At 38.9% G+C, this 16,124-nt stretch overlaps 1 protein-coding gene across 4 annotated transcripts in view; it reads right to left on the reverse strand.

Annotated features, from left to right (window-relative positions):
* Positions 1–3,842: 3,842 nt before the first annotated feature.
* Positions 3,843–16,124, reverse strand: part of LOC109005018 (nuclear pore complex protein NUP160) — a 38,562-nt gene continuing 26,280 nt past the window's right edge. Inside the window, exons 19-27 of one of the 4 annotated variants that reach the window (XM_018983775.2) lie at positions 15,766–16,081; positions 15,524–15,655; positions 15,263–15,368; positions 15,093–15,164; positions 14,829–14,964; positions 14,617–14,724; positions 13,727–13,867; positions 4,656–4,829; positions 3,843–4,556 (exon numbers count right to left, since the gene is read on the reverse strand). In XM_018983775.2, coding sequence (XP_018839320.1) covers positions 4,515–4,556; positions 4,656–4,829; positions 13,727–13,867; positions 14,617–14,724; positions 14,829–14,964; positions 15,093–15,164; positions 15,263–15,368; positions 15,524–15,655; positions 15,766–16,081 — 1,227 coding nt within the window. In that variant the 3' untranslated portion in view covers positions 3,843–4,514. Of the gene's footprint in view, positions 4,557–4,655; positions 4,830–13,726; positions 13,868–14,616; positions 14,725–14,828; positions 14,965–15,092; positions 15,165–15,262; positions 15,372–15,517; positions 15,656–15,765; positions 16,082–16,124 lie in introns of all 4 variants that reach the window. The other 3 variants (XM_018983773.2, XM_018983774.2, XM_018983771.2) reach the window with 3 other exon arrangements.

A 16,124-nucleotide genomic window follows, 5' to 3' on the forward strand; every position in this document is an offset into this window, starting at 1 on the left:
ATTGTGTAGCATATGCTCTTTCTAGGAAGGAAGAACCTACTGAATTACCACAAGGGGGTTTGGCAGTTATCATCTTCTCAACTCCACAATGGGTTGAAGAATTAAAGGAGAGTTATTTTGATTCTCCTGAGATTTTAAATCTGTGGACCAGGCTTAAAAACCAGTTGGAAGTTCCCAAGGGATACACCTTGAGACATGATTTGTTACTTAAAAAGGAGAGATTACTATTAATTCCAGGGAGCCCATTCAAAGGTAAGGTGCTAAGTTTTGTCCATAGTGATCCCCAAGCTGGACATCCTGGGTATCTCAGAACTTATCAAAGGGCAAAAAATGACTTTTTCTGGGTAGACATGAAGAGGGACATCAAGGCATTTGTAAGGGAGTGTGGTGTATGCCAAGTGACCAAAAATGAAACCATACCCCCAGCTGGTCTACTTCAGCCTCTCCCTGTTCCTTAGTAAGCTTGGGAAGATATTTCACTTGATTTTGTTGAAGGGCTACCCAATTCCTATGGGTACAATGTCATATTGGTGGTGATAGACAGATACTCGAAGTATGGACACTTTCTGGCCCTCTCTCACCCTTATACAACTTAGAAGGTGGCTCAGCTATTCTTTGATGAGGTGTTTAAACTACATGGAATGCCTAAAACCATCACTTCTGACAGAGACACTGTTTTCTTAAGTTCCTTCTGGAAGGCAGTGTTTGGGTTACAAGGATCTAGCCTCAACTACAGTCCAGCTTACCATCCCTAGACATATGGCCAAACTGAAGTGTTGAACAAATGTCTTGAAGGGTACCTCAGGAGCTATGTAGGTGATAAACCTAAGGTTTGGTCTAAGTGGTTATCTATTGCAGAGTAGAGCTACAACACTTCCTTCCAAACTTCCCTAAAACTCTCACCATTCGAGGTATTGTACGGGTATCCCTCTCCTAAGTTGGTCTCATATATACTGGGTACAACATCAAACGAGCTAGCACATTAAGAGCTAAAAATGATGGATTAAATCAGAGAACTTGTACTACACAATCTAACAAAGGCCCAAAGCATAATGAAACACTTCGAAGATAGAAAAAGAACAGAGAGGTAGTTTATTGAAAGGGATTGGGTCTACCTTCGTTTTCAACCCTACTGGCAGAAGACAGTGGTCATGCGGCACAATTTGAAACTTGCCCCAAGGTTCTACGGCCCCTTCCAGGTGACTCAAAGGTTGGCGATGGTGGCATACCATTTGGATCTATTGGCATCTTCAAAAATTCATCCCGTGTTTTATGTTTCCAGTCTCAAGAAGAAGCCGGGTGCTCAAATACTGCCATTTCCCACTCTACCTCCAGTGACTGACCTCGGGGAGGTGATGCTAGAACCAGAAATGATTGTGGACGAAAGGCTCAAGAAATTAGGAAATAAAGTTGTAACGGAGGTTCTGGTAAAATGGGTTGGGGCTTCGGTTGAAGGTAACACTTGGGAAGTTTTGGATAGGCTAAGAGGGCTTTACCCTCACCTTGTGGGCAAGGTCCTCCAAGTGGACGAGATTGCGAGGGTTACGAGCTGAAGGGCATGGAAGCTGAGTTTGGTTTCGAAGACAATGATCGAAGTGAAGGTTACAAGATAATAAAGCATCTTGCAACTGTGTCGTTTTTGCTAGGGAGGAACAACATTGTTTTCAATCCAAAGAAGGTGCCTGCTGCGCTACAATTTGGAATGTAGCTCTCAACGCTGCCATTTTGTTTAACTCTTTTTAAGTCTTTTACGCTGTCGTTTTGTATTGCATTTTAGTTCTAGAACACTCTGAATTTTGTTATGCTCCTTCTAGTAATTGTTTGACACATGTAAGAATATTCGAAGTTAGTGGGTGTAAAAGGGGAACGAGAGCAACGGCAGTACTATCAAGAATATTGTGTAAGAACTTATTTCTTGGAGGAAAGGTCTGCCTCGAACAAGACCCTGCATGACACTACTGTCCGCATTTATCCATTATGTTTCTCCTTCATTCATTCTTACAATTTCTTCTTTACATTCATACAATCTCAAATACACTACCATTTTACATAACTCCAAGCAGTGTCGTAGTATACTCATAAATTTTATACATTACAAATCGGAGAGATTTGGATTGTTAAAATGAAAATGAGTTGAAAATTCCAGAGTGCCACGTCAGAGCGTAAAAAGCAATGCATAAAAGTCTTCGTCCATGTAGCAGCGCTCTTTTTCAAAAGAGAAACAAAAGGTTTAAAATAATGAGTATTTTTTTAAAAAAAAAATCAATGAATGAGTAATTTAAAATTTAAATCCAAGGTTAAAAGGGACAAATGTAAATACAACTTGGTTCCTTGGGCTTGGCCTCGGGTGATGAAATTATGAAAGGGGATACTAAATTTTAGATGATAAATGATATTTATAATTTTAGAATCTTCAAACTTAGCGCATTATTTTTTAAAAGAATGGATAATTCAGATATCCACAAGAAAAAATTATTTTTTAATATTAAATCATACTTTTTTTAAAAGGAATGTGCAAAACTTACACACTATAAGACTATATCTAATTTAAAATTTATATAGACTAAAATTGTTCTATAAATATCGTGCGTCTAGTTTAAATGGACGTGTCATATTAAACAAGTAACAGCTCGAGATCAATTATAATAAAAAATAAAAAGATCGTATCAATTCACTTTTTAATAGATAACAATCCAATAGTCATCTATGTTAGGGGATTCTTTGTTCTTTGCACTCTGACCACTTGATTTACATTTATTATAGTAATGCTACGTATTACGCCATTATCTCATATTTAATCTGTAAATATGATGATGCGGATGGCTGATATCTCTTGATTTTTGAAAAACAAAATAAAAAATTGATAGACAACGACAGCTCATTATAGTAAGATAAGAACGAGATTATGCTATGATAACATATTTAGATAAAGAAAAATTCTTCTCATCAGTTACTATTTATCACTTCCCACACCATACTCTATAAAAAATACCTCATCTCTTATAAAATATATCCAAAAACACCCCCACACTCTATTAAAAAGCTATAAATATAAAATGTGAAGTGTGTACAATGACTGATACGTAAAATTACTCTTTAGATAATAAGATTTATAACTTATTTCATAAAGTAGGCTAGTTTAACGATCTGAAGGCTGAAGCCATCAAGTTGGGTTAATTTATAACTTATTTCATAAAGTAGGCTAGTTTAACGATCTGAAGGCTGAAGCCATCAAGTTGGGTTAATTATGGGCTATCAGAGTAAATATATAGACCATTCATGGTCGATTAACGCAAAAACATGGAACAGATGTCCCACCCGTTTGGATTAAGTGTTTCATCTCATCATTACAACTTTTTAAAATTTTCATACAAAATATAATAAATAATTCAACTTTTTCAAATCTCAAAACAATTATAATATTAAAAAATAATATTTTAACAATATTTTATTCAACTTTCAACTCAACTCAACTCATCTTATCTCATCTCAACTCACTATCCAAACGGCACCTAAAAACCTTGAAATTGTCATTATCTCATGGAAGAAAAATTTTATTCTTAAGCCTCATACACAACAAACCATCATTTTTATGATTTTTTTAATTTTATTCTCTTATTAAATATGTGGTATATAAATTATGAATAAAATAATTCAATTATTTTAAGAATAATAAAACCAAAAAAAACTTTAAAAAAATAAAAAAAATAAAAAAAATTATAGTGTGTGGTGTATGAGCTTATGAATAGCAATGCTCCTCATGGAAATATGGTTGTTTCTGGTGGCGATATATAAATCTGACTTTTTTTTTTAGCACCTAAAACATATAAAACTGAGAAGGCTGTTCTTGAATATCAAACAATTATCTTCCAAAACTGTTAAAATTATCTACCAAATAACATCTGCCAACAAAAGATGAACTGGAAAATTAAAATCATCCCATATTTGCAAGGCACGAACCGTCGAAAGTTCTACATTAGTGACTAGAACTCAAAGCCAGCTTTGAGGGGGCTGCTACCAGGTGTTGGGCAAGACGAAACTCTCAAGTCTCCAGTCTCCCCCCAACCGCCAAGAGAGGCTTAGGTCTCCAAATGTCAACCCATGCTTTTTTTCAACGAAAAAATAATCCTAGCCCCAATTCCTTTCATAAATCCTCAAGACAGCCATGAAGGCAATAAAAAATGCAAAGACCCACAAGTAGATTTTCTCTCATCATATGGGTTTGTCACCAACATAAGGGGCAGCGATGCCTTCAACTCTTCCACAATATTCACATAATTAGGCCTTTTCTACCGATTCTGCAACGAGGCCAAGATGTATCGGTTGCTCCACTAACAATAATAGCAATAAATAAACCCACAGATGCCCTCTACGAAGGAAACTGCTGCGAATTTATGCACTCAGAAAATGAGACTTGCCTTCAACTGGGCACTGAGTGTCAGAATGCATCCTTTGCTCCCTAACGTCCAATTTTTTAGCGTGTCCAGATAGTCACCAAAATTGGCCGCAACTTTTTAATGGGCAGCAGAAGGCACATCATCTGAATCCACCCTTAGCTGAAAAGGCCAAAAAAGAAAAAAAGACAGAAAATGATGACAGGCAAATCACAAAGAGAAGCTGAATTTATACAATGAAAAACTGGATATTGAGCATACCAGCTGAAGATGCTTCAGCAACGCTCCATGTAAGAGCCTTTTGAGCTTATCACAATGGTCTACCATGCGACCGGAACTGATGAATTCCTCAAGTTTGCACCATAGGTGCTCAATTGCTGTGTATGGAAACCAAACTGCAAGAGGTTTTTTCCGATTGATTATGTCTGCCGGCCTCTGCAGAAGGGAAGAAAGTAATTAATTTAATATCCTTGATATACACCTAGCAGAAGGCTAAGAAAAGTATTTCACAGGTTGGTGGTAACAAAGGTCCAGATGTCAGTGTTCTCCATATTTGGCATCTAATGGGTGGTGCCAAGCATGTGATTAAGGTGCCTGAAAGTTGTTTCAATGAGTATAATAATCTGAATGATATTCTTCTTCTGTGTGACGTGGAAAAAAAATCTGCAGAGGAAGAACAGTATGACATTTGATGATAGGCTTTCCTTGTCATGTTATCAAGTCTTCACTTTAGAAAATTGTTGCATGATTGCTTTCACCGGCATCCATTCCCCATTTATTTTTAAAGGTCTAGACATTACATTTTAATTCTTTTAGAAGTACCTTTCCTATACTCCTTGTGCGTTTGAGCTTTCTGCCTTATTTAATAAAGTTACTTGACTCATGTTTGGGATTGCGGTGGGTAATAAAGCCTTTAGCTTAAAGCTTAAAGATGTAGAGCTTAAGTAAGAAGCTCTACTATTAAAACGCTATTTAATGTTTGGTAACCATGTCTAAAACACAAACATGTTACATTTGCTATTATTGTTTGGAAACAATATAAAAGTGTTTTTTGAGGTAGAAATGACATAAAGGTCATTTGAAAGTTGTAGTGTTGTACATATGATAAGATCAAAGGGCAAAGCTGTAATTATCTGAAAATTGTATGAATATTTTTTCCATGAACAGTCTTTTTAAAATTGGAACTACATTCCGCATTATCCGAAAAAACACGTTTGAGGAAAAACATCATTTAACCATCAAAATGATGTTTTTTCTCAAACGTAATTTTTAGCTTATTTGAGATTAAAAAGTACTTTAATATGTAACATTCAAACAATCTAATGTTATCATTAAAGAGATTTTAAGGATATTTAAGCACTTTTTAAGACCCCTAACGCAACCCCAAACAGATCCTTATTATCAAAAGAAGAGAATAAGCAAACTAATAGGTTGATTCAGCAATTTATGGTTCACCAAGCGATATGTAAATTTTATCTCCGTACAATTTTTTTCTCCGTAAACTCGTTCCGATGGTGATCTTAGGCGTTTGATTGTGAGATTTTGCTTGTACGGGAAGGAATATGGGTCTTTTGAAAGCTGTTGTTATTTAAAGCCATTTGAGGTGTCAAGGGATGGTCGTAGGGTGTTCCTTATTGAAAGAGGGTGGAAGTTTGTGAAAAATATGAGCTTGGAGTTAGCCACGGCACGCTGGTTCACTAAAACTTTGAAAGATTGTTTGAAGGTTAGGAGAAATGAGTTATATACAGCACATCGGGAAGGTGATAGGGGGCTTCATAGCATAGAGGTGCTCAAACTTCCAAGGCGCTTTCATGCCACTGGTGGAGTACGGAATGGGTGGTCGCCGTAACTACATCTTTATACCTGAAGAGAGGGATGAAATGGGATGGAGGAAGCTGGCAGAGGTTTTGAGGGAGGCTGGACAAGAAGGTTGTTCCTATGGGTCGGCATCGCCAGCGATGACGGTAGCTCATTCTTCTACCCGGTCATACATGGAGGCTCTCCAACAAACGAGGGCTTTGGACCTATCTCATCAACCTGTCAAGCTGGATGCCAGGTCTAACACTTCGGCTCGATTGAGAGAAGCTGCAATGCTACAACAGTCAGGAAGCGCCGCCGCTTTTGTAAGGGCCCATAGACTTGGTCACTTGAGGGTGGTGGCAAGGGAGCTGTTGGTCTAAATAAGGAATTGATCCTTTGGGTTGTGATGAAGATGCAGAGTCAAGTGGGGGAATTGCAGCATAATATAAGCTGTTTGATACGATGCGTTGACGAGGAAAAACGGGTGGGAGTAAAAATAGGGGAGCCCCTTCAGGCGCTGGCTGTGTTTAGCCGTATGGGCTGTTTGTTCTAATGGGCCAGGATAAGCCAAATGGGCTGTCTGTGGTGAGTAAAGGGAAAGAAAAGATAGAGATGGGCCCAGGAGCTGGGCCTCAACTCATGGGCAAATAGAACACCCATCATCTATTGGGGCCCGTTTGGAGGAGACACAACCCGAATGCCTTAGGTCCATCGACGGGTGGGTCTTAGCCACCATTGCCAGCAAAGAGCCAGGGGGCCCTGGCGAAGGCTGTGGAACCACCGACGAGGGCTATGCAGCCAGAGACCACACCCGCAGAGCATCAAGGCGCCGGATCTAACCCTTTTCGAGCCCCCCTTGCCTATGACGTGCTGGGTCCATCACATATCAGTTTGAGGGAGGATGTCGGTGCTTTGATTGCAACATCACTGCCGTCTAGATAGCCGGCGGTCGCACTCCCAACAGTGGGGGTATCGAGAATCGAGGCCTCTCCCATCTCCTTGGTCAAAGAGATGCTTGAGATGGGTGGGCTCCCAGAAAACACACGGGAAGAGGATATGGTGGGCTCTCAGGGCAATCTAGTGGAGATGGTGATGATCGACAATGGAACTTTGACTAGTGAGGGATCCATTCAAGCTCCCATTTCAGACTCGAATATGAGGGAGTCAGACTCAAATTTGCTATTGGCTATTTGTTACAGTGAGTGCTCTTGTTTTTTTTTTTTTTTTTGGGGGGGGGGGGGGGGGGTTGAACCAATCCCTTTATGCACACTCCCACCTAGTCTAAATCCATAGAGTATTATCTCGGAGTGGGAGTTCAAGAAGGTAGAGGAGATGCAAGCTTGCATTGGGATTTCTTGTGTAGGCTTTTAAGAACAGTTTAGGGCCCTTCTTTGTAGCCATTGAAGATGGTCGAGCGAAGTAGGTTACAAAGCGAGATAGGAAACTCAAAAGGCTCACATGTACTATTAATTATGAAGTGAAGGAGGGGAGTGGCGGAAGGGATAGATTGAAAGGGAGGGGCACTTTTTGTACTCATGAAGCCTAAGATTCTTTCTTGGAATGTGAGGCTTAATGATCGCAATAAGCACCTTCGCATAAAATCTTTATTGCGGATGTGGAAGGTTGATGTGGTGTGTCTTCAAGAAACAAAATTGCGGGTCACCGATAGAAGAATCATCCGTAGTTTGTGGGGGTGTTCGTATTTGGGTTGGTCCTACTTTGCCTCTTTGGGAGCTTCGGGCGGCATTCTTTTAATGTGGGATAAAAAAGTGGTGGAGGCGGTAGAGGAATGTGTTGGACACTTCTTAATCGCTAGTTTATTTAAAAGTACGGTTAATGGATGGGAATGGGCTTATGTAGGCACATATGGGCCTAACTTGGATAGAGATAGGAGAAGGCTATGGGAAGAGTTGGCGGGTTTATATTATTTATGGGATGTGCCGTGGTCTATGGGTGGAGATTTCAATATTACTCGCTTTCCTAGCGAGCGATCAAGGAATTATCTCAGCTCCTTGGCCATGGAGTTCTCTGAGTTCATTTTTGAGTTGGACCTCAAGGATCTCCATCTCGTCGGGGGCGAGTTCACATGATCAAATAGCCGGAGTTGGTCAAGATTGGATAGGTTCTTTGTCTCTCCTTCATGGGAGGCCCACTTTCCGGTGGGGGAGGAAACGAAAGTCCATCTTGTTAACTGGAATAAAGTTTGTTCTCCAATTACTAATGGTGGCTTGGGAGTGTGCAACTTGAGGACTTTCAATAAAGCTTTATTGGAGAAATGGTTATGGAGGTACCACTAGGGGGGGCTTGCTGTGGAAGGAAATTATTAACTCTAGACATGGAAGTGCTTGGGGGAGTTGGTACTCTAATGGGGGGGGGGGGGGGGGGGGGTTGTAATGGAGTGGGCTTATGAAAATTTCTTAGGAGGGGATGGCTGAGTTTTGTTCACATGATGTTTGGTGTGGAGATCGCACTCTTGATAGGGCCTTTCCAGCTCTCCATCGTATTGCAACTAACATGGATGCTTTTGTTTTCAGCCATTGTGCTTAATGGAAACAATGCTCATGACTTCCTGTCCTTAATCTTTTTTTTTTTATAAGTAAACAAGTATTATTGATCCAAGAATGGGCAAAAGCTGCCAATTACAAAGTCATATGCCCTATCTAAGTAGGCCCATTAGAAACTAAGAAATCATGAAGGTCCATGCCATTAAAATCCACAGCAATGGCCCAAGTACAAAGAGTTCTAAAAAAGAAAACTTTTAGCTCCGCCATCGATCGCTCTTTGTCCTCAAACGTCAGCTTGTTGCGCTCCTACCACAAGCACCACATAATACAAATAGGAATCATCTTCTAAATCACTTTGATCTGTTGCATGCCTCGAATAGACGTCCAGCACACCAATGTTTCCACCATGGTTTCTGGCATAACCAACGCTAAGTCCGTTCTTTTGAACACCTCATTCCAAAGAGTCCTGGCTACCTCACAATGTAAAAGAAGAAGATTCACCAACTCACCCCCTTTTTTACACATACAACACTAATCTGAAATGATTACCATCATCTTTCTCAGATTATCCGTGGTAAGAATCTTGCCTAAGGAGACTGTCTACACAAAAAATGAAGCTTTGTGGGGGGGCTTTGCCGCCAAAGCCTTCTCCAAGAAAATTGTATATCAGGTTCTTGTGTGAGGGAGGACCTTATAAAAGGACCGAACGGTGAACATCCCTCTCCCCGCAGGAATCCACCACAAACCATCTTCACGCTGAATATTCGGACGAAAGGAATATAAGAGACTATGAAAATCTACAAAACTCTCCATCTCCCAATCCTATGCCGTCCGGTAGAAATTGATATTCCAGTGAATACTCCCTCCCTAGATTCCCATGACCTCAGACACTGTGGCATCTTTGACACTTGCAATTTGGAACTGTAAAGGAAACAAATCTTATAGAGCACTGTTACCACACCAAGCATCTTTCCAAAATCTGATCCTAGAACCTGTACCCAATTGGAACCTAGTATGATGATGGAAGACCTCCCACCCTCTTCTTATATGCTTCCATAGCCCCACTCCATACGCCCCTCTAACTTCTCTAGCACACCAACCCCCCCTAAACCACCATATTTGTTTTCGATCACAGTTTTCCATAAGGCTTCTGGTTCCTGTTATATCTCCACAGCTATTTGCCAAGTAACGCCCGATTAAACAACCTCAAATTTCTAATACCCAACCCACCACTAGAGATAGGACGACACACCATCTCTCACTTGACTAATTGGAAGTTAAACTCCTCCCCTAAGCCGCCCCACAGAAAATCTCGCTACAACTTCTCGAGTCGACCCGCCACACTTGCTCTATAGGAAATAAAGATAAGAAATAAGTGGGTAGATTAGAAAGTGTACTCTTGATCAAAGTAATCCGACCCCCTTTTGACAAGTATATTCTCTTCCAACTTACCAATCTCCTCTCTATTTTTTCAATCACCGTATCCCAAATCGAGCACGCTCTTGATGCTGTCCCCAACGGAAGTCCCAAGTATGTCATAGGAAAAGAACCTATCTTGCAACCCAAAGGAGTATGTTCTGAACACCCACAATCGGCACCAACTCGGATTTGTCATAATTCACTTTTAAGCCAAACACTGCTTCAAAACATAGAAGCAATGCCTTCACAGCACGCAATTGTTCTCGATCGGCCTCGCACATAATAAGTGTCATCTGCAAACAACAAATGAGAAATAGTAATACCCTTGCTCAGAGATCCAATCTGGAAACCACTTACAAACCATTATCCATCAAAGCCGAGATCATCCTGCTTAGCGCCTCCATAACTATAACGAAAAGTAAATAAGATATCAGATTCCCTTGTCTCAAACCACGGGAACTCGGAAAGAAACCCTCTAGGTTGCCATTGATCAACGCAGAGAACCTTGTCGTTGATATACACCAACTGATCCAAGTCCTCCACATTTCCCCAAAACCACACATACCCAGTAGATATAGAAGGAAATCTCAATTAACATGATCATACGCCTTCTCCATATCTAACTTGCACATAATACCTCACTTAGCCGATTAGCAAGCACTTTTGAAATAATCTTGTAAACTCCATTCACTAAACTAATAGGCTGAAAATCCGTGATCTCAATAGCCCCCACTTTTTTGGGAATTAATGCAAGGAAAATGGTGTTAAGACTTTTCTCAAATTTTCCAACCAAGAACAACTCCTGAAACACCTTCAAAAGATCTTCTTTAATCACCTCCCAACATTCTTGAAAGAAGTCCATAGAGAAGCCATCGGGTCCGAGAGCCTTATCTTTTACAATTTTCCTTACTACATCATACACATCTTCCTCCTCAAAAGCACTCTCCATCCTAGCTACTTCCCCCGACCCAATGGTATCAAAAACCAGTCCATCTAGAGTAGGCCTCCACCCCACCTGCTCAGTAAGAAGCTTTTCAACGAAATCAACATGATGATTTTGAATTACATCCTCATCTCTGCACTCCACCCCCTCAATTTTCAACACCTCAATGTTATTATTTCTTCTATGAGAGTTTGCAATTCTATGGAAAAATTTTGTACTTCAATCCCCTTCCTTTAACCATAGTGCTCTTGACTTTTGGCGTCCTGACATTTCTTCTTGTAAAATTATCCTCTCCAGATCTGCGACCAGCACAGTTTTCTGCACTTGCTCTTCCTCAGGAAGCGGCCACCCCTGTTGAAGTCTTTCTAATTCCTGGATTTCCATCCACTTGATATTCTTGTTTTCCCCTACATTTCCGAAAGACTCTATATTCCACTCCTTCAAGTCACTTTTTAAAGCTTTCAATTTATTCGCAAAAATGAAGCTAGGTGTACCATCGAACTGGGTACAAAATCCACTACTGTTCAACCCTTTCCACAAAACCCTATAATTTCAACCACATATTCTTGAACTTAAAGTACCGTCTACCACTATGAAGGCCTCCACAATCAAGCAAAATAGGCCAATGGTCCGAAACTAAGCGTACCAAACACTTTTGCCATACGTCCGGAGAATGGCTTTCTCATTTTGGTGAAATTAAGAAACGATCCAATTGAGATCAAATCTGATTATTCGACCATGTGACTGGACCCCTGCGAGTGGAAGATCCACCAAGTTCAAGTCAAAGATACACTCCGAGAACTCCAAGCTTGCGGGCCTCACTCTTCTACTTCCAAAATTTTCACTTTAGAATCTAACAACATTGAAATCACCCCCAATACATCAAGGAAGATCCCACCAACTATGTACCCCTGCTAGTTCATTCCACAATAATCTTCTATCGGCATCTAAGTTTGGCCTATAAACACCAGCAAAAGCCCACAAGAAATTATCAAACACATTTGAAAGAATATGCTACCGTATATCTCCCTATATAGTCCTCTATTTTCTCCACCACCCGCCTATCTCACATCACCAAAACTCCTCACGAGGCCCCTAAAAAGGCCATGTATACCCAATCCACATGATTGCCTCTCCATAAACTTCGCACAATCTTCCTATTGATCATCTTCAGATTCGTCTCTTGTAAGCATATAATGTTCGCTTTATACTCACGAAGCAAGTGCCGAATCCGGAGACGCTTATTTGCCTCGTTAAGTCCACAAACATTCCAAGATACAATCTTGGGTTTCATTGGGGAACAGCCAGCCCCTTCCCTTTTATCCTACCCCTGCTGGAACTACCCTCCAAATTCATCAACCATGTCAATCTCTTAAGCTCCCGTATTTCCTTCGAGTCCCCTTTCATTTTTTGTTGATGTCCTACTTTAATTGCAGTTAACAAAGACATGAACTGCTCTTCATACCCCCCACACTCAATCCCCACATAATGTTGGATCCCTTTCACCTTATGCATTACCCAATCAGTGGCTTGATCTGGAAAACAATAGTTCAATGGGATAGGATTCCCCATCCTATTGTTCTGAAAGTCCTGTCCATAATCTATCGATCCTAGAATATATTTAGGTGTTCTTTTGTACACTTATGAGTACACGGGCTATGCCTATTTCATTTGTATCAATAAAATTTACCTCTTATAAAAAGTTTTTTAACAAAAAAAAAAAAGGAAACTGATAGACTATCATTTATTTGAACTTGCAGGATGAACACACTTAGGCCTGGTTTGTTTTTTGTGATGAGATGAGTTGAGTTGAGATAAAAGTTGAAAGTTGAATAAAATATTATTAAAATATATTTTTTAAATATTATTTTTATTTTGGGATTTGAAAAAGTTGAATTGTTTATTTTATTTTGTGTGGGAATTTGAAAAAGTTGTAATTATGAGATGAGTTGAGTTGAGTTGAGATAAACTCTAAAAACAAACGAGGCATTAATATTAAATTCAGTGATAGATTTGAGATAAAAATCACTTATTAAAAAAAAGATTTGAGATAAATATGAATTTGCATGTCAGAACATTGACGTCAGTTACAGCCATTTCTCAACACATTCATAAACACGCATGCATGCCATATATAAAGTTATGTTCATATACAGGTTTTATTTAACTAATGTTAACAGCCATCCAAAGTAATTACTGCAGAGCAATTGCATCTTAATTTTTCTCCTAAAATGTTTTCAACCTTTTGCCATTCAACTCTCCATCAGCATTGGTAGTGTTAATGGCTTTATCTGATGGACCCTTTTTATTTCTTCGTTTCATTTTTTATCCTTTTGATTTTTCTGTAAAACATGCTACAGCTTGATTTGATAAAAAAAAAAATTGAAGAAATTACCCAAATATGGTATATTGAAGTTGTAACAAACTTCTGACATAGCTTACTTTTTTATGTTATTACTAGGTAACAAACGCTGTCTTGGTTTATTAATTTTTTTAGTTGTTGAAAAAAGAAAATTAATTGAGTTTGTAATGAAATGTAATGCCATAAAAATTCTACAAAACTTCAGAGATGAGTATCCAGGAAGAAATGAATAGACCAGCAAGAATGCATAAAAAGTAGTTTAAACAAGAAGCTTAAACAAGCAATGAAAAGAAATAGAATTTACCACTGATGCAAATGATTCTATGTAATCAAGCAACAGATTTGTAGCCTCTGTATATCGACCATAATCAACATAGAGCCGAAACAAGGATGCAGGATTTGATTCTTTACCAGTCATCCCCCATGTCCTCTCTCGTCGACCACCCTGTCACAGCTCATGTGAATGTAATTAGAGGGGTGTAAATAAATTCATATCTAATCTAGGAACCCCATCCATCTGATTAAAAAGTGAAAGAAAATAGCACTAACACAAAAAATTGTGCTCCATAGTGCATGCAAAAAGGGGTGTTAGATCCGCATATGATAGAGGTCCAGAATAATCGCCCAAGAATGCAGTCTATTACAAATTTCTAGAGGTTTTCAACATGTTCAACATACATTTAGAAGGATACATATACAGAGGAAAAAGAGTGCCTTAATCAAGTCTTATGTGATGCTGATGTGAAGCAGAGAACTGTTTCTGTTTGCATATATATAATAAGGTTGATATTCGAACAATAATCTCAGCCTGAATATATCAACTCTATAAACTAATTGCCAAAAAAAGGGACAAATGGACTATGGAAAACATCTTTGAGATGAAACGTAACATGTACTTTCATCAGACCAACGAATGGGAACAACGATAGGCCACTCAATGAAATAGGGCTTTTTGACTTCTCATCTGATACACACTAGTGTACTAGCGATAAGGCTATTTATGATGTACCATGCTTTTTAATCCATATTTAACTTCTAAGCTCATCAAATCATGCTCCTAAAAAGTTGGCCCTATGTTAAAAAGGAGAAACTAAAGACAACCCCATATAATTTGTCTAATGGAAAAGGTAAAACAAGTTTAAAGCTAGAAGATGGTTCCACTTATTCTACAATTATTCTGGCTAGAGAAAGTACCTTAAACATTTGAACCAGCCAAAGAGGCAATTCAATCTCAGGATCTGCAGAAAGAAGAGTTTCAGCAACAATTACTGGTAACTTGGCATGAAAACCCCTATATTTTTCCTGCAATTTATAAGTATTTCACAAGGTTAAATAAGGTGGAGACCAATATTAAAAATTCAAGGATCAAGAGGATATAAAAATGAAAAGATCAAGAAAATGTATACCAGATAAATCTCAAGAGTTTCCCATTCACTATTCCCCTTATATTGTTGAGTTGCCGGAACCAGATTGGCTGAACCATGGATAACCACTTCATTCTTAGATGACGTCAACAAAAGACCCTGTGTCCTGAGATCATCCCTGAAAGTCATCATAGCACATACTGTTACATTCACTCTCATAACAAGGAGATTAAATTTACATTCACTTTCACCTATGTGTAACTCAAAGTATACAAAGTGAATCCATAACAAGGAGATCAATTGTACCGAATAGATGAAGAATCTACTTTATTTGGACAGCATTTCAATGACATAGCAGAAAAAACTCTTTCCAATTCCCTGTGCAAGAAAGATCCCAAGTCAAATTTACAGGCATCCCAAAGGAAAACTTCATAATGGTAGTGATATTAAACTTCAAATATGCACAGTAAGTACACCTTTTTAACGCTGAACCCCTGAAGAATCTTAAGAGAACCGTAAAAGACATATCGTATAAATTTCTCTGGACTAGAAGATCAACCAAATCCGATGGAGCTCTATGAACTTCTGGAAGTAAATAGAAATGCAAACAACTTATGAAGAATATAAAGAAAATACAAGAAAGCTAACACTGAAACTTCTTTAGATCAATTCCCCTGAAAATCATTTCGCATGGAGGTGTTTAAACATCCATTTGACAAAATATCACAAACCTTTACCAGTAAATGTCCATCTGATGTTTGCCAATGAAAGCAAATATTCTGCTGACGTTAGCACAAACTCATTCTCAAGTTTCTCAATATCAATATAATACTGCTGCCTTTGAGGCAGAACATCATTGCCAGCTGCCGCTGCAAAGAAAAAACATTTATTGACTCAAAGTAGTATAACTAAAAAGTTTAAAGTTCTATATCCAATATAAATATTAAACACAAACAAATCTCTTAGGTGTATTGTTTACTCTGTTCCTCCATTGTTCTAGCCTTTTTACGAGGAAAATGCTCGTTTTGAAGAGAGTTTCCCTCAAGCAAAGGATCAATCCAAGCATATGCAGGATGAACAAGATGCAACGCGTTGATAGCAGCAGAGAGCCCATTCAGCCTCTCTTGCAGCACCAGGGAAGTGTTCAGGTAATCTTTCAGAACTGCTTCATTTCTCAAACGAGCTGAATATAGGTACATGTAGCCGGCTGCTCTTCGCCAGTTATGTCGATGCATTTCAAATGCATATAGCAACTTAAATAAGTTTGGCTTCACCAAAATATCAGAACGCTCTGCCTACATATTTCGGGAAAAAAAATGCCATCAACGTTAATCTGCA

This window comes from Juglans regia, chromosome 12 (assembly GCF_001411555.2).
Source record: "Juglans regia cultivar Chandler chromosome 12, Walnut 2.0, whole genome shotgun sequence".
NCBI lineage: Eukaryota > Viridiplantae > Streptophyta > Magnoliopsida > Fagales > Juglandaceae > Juglans > Juglans regia.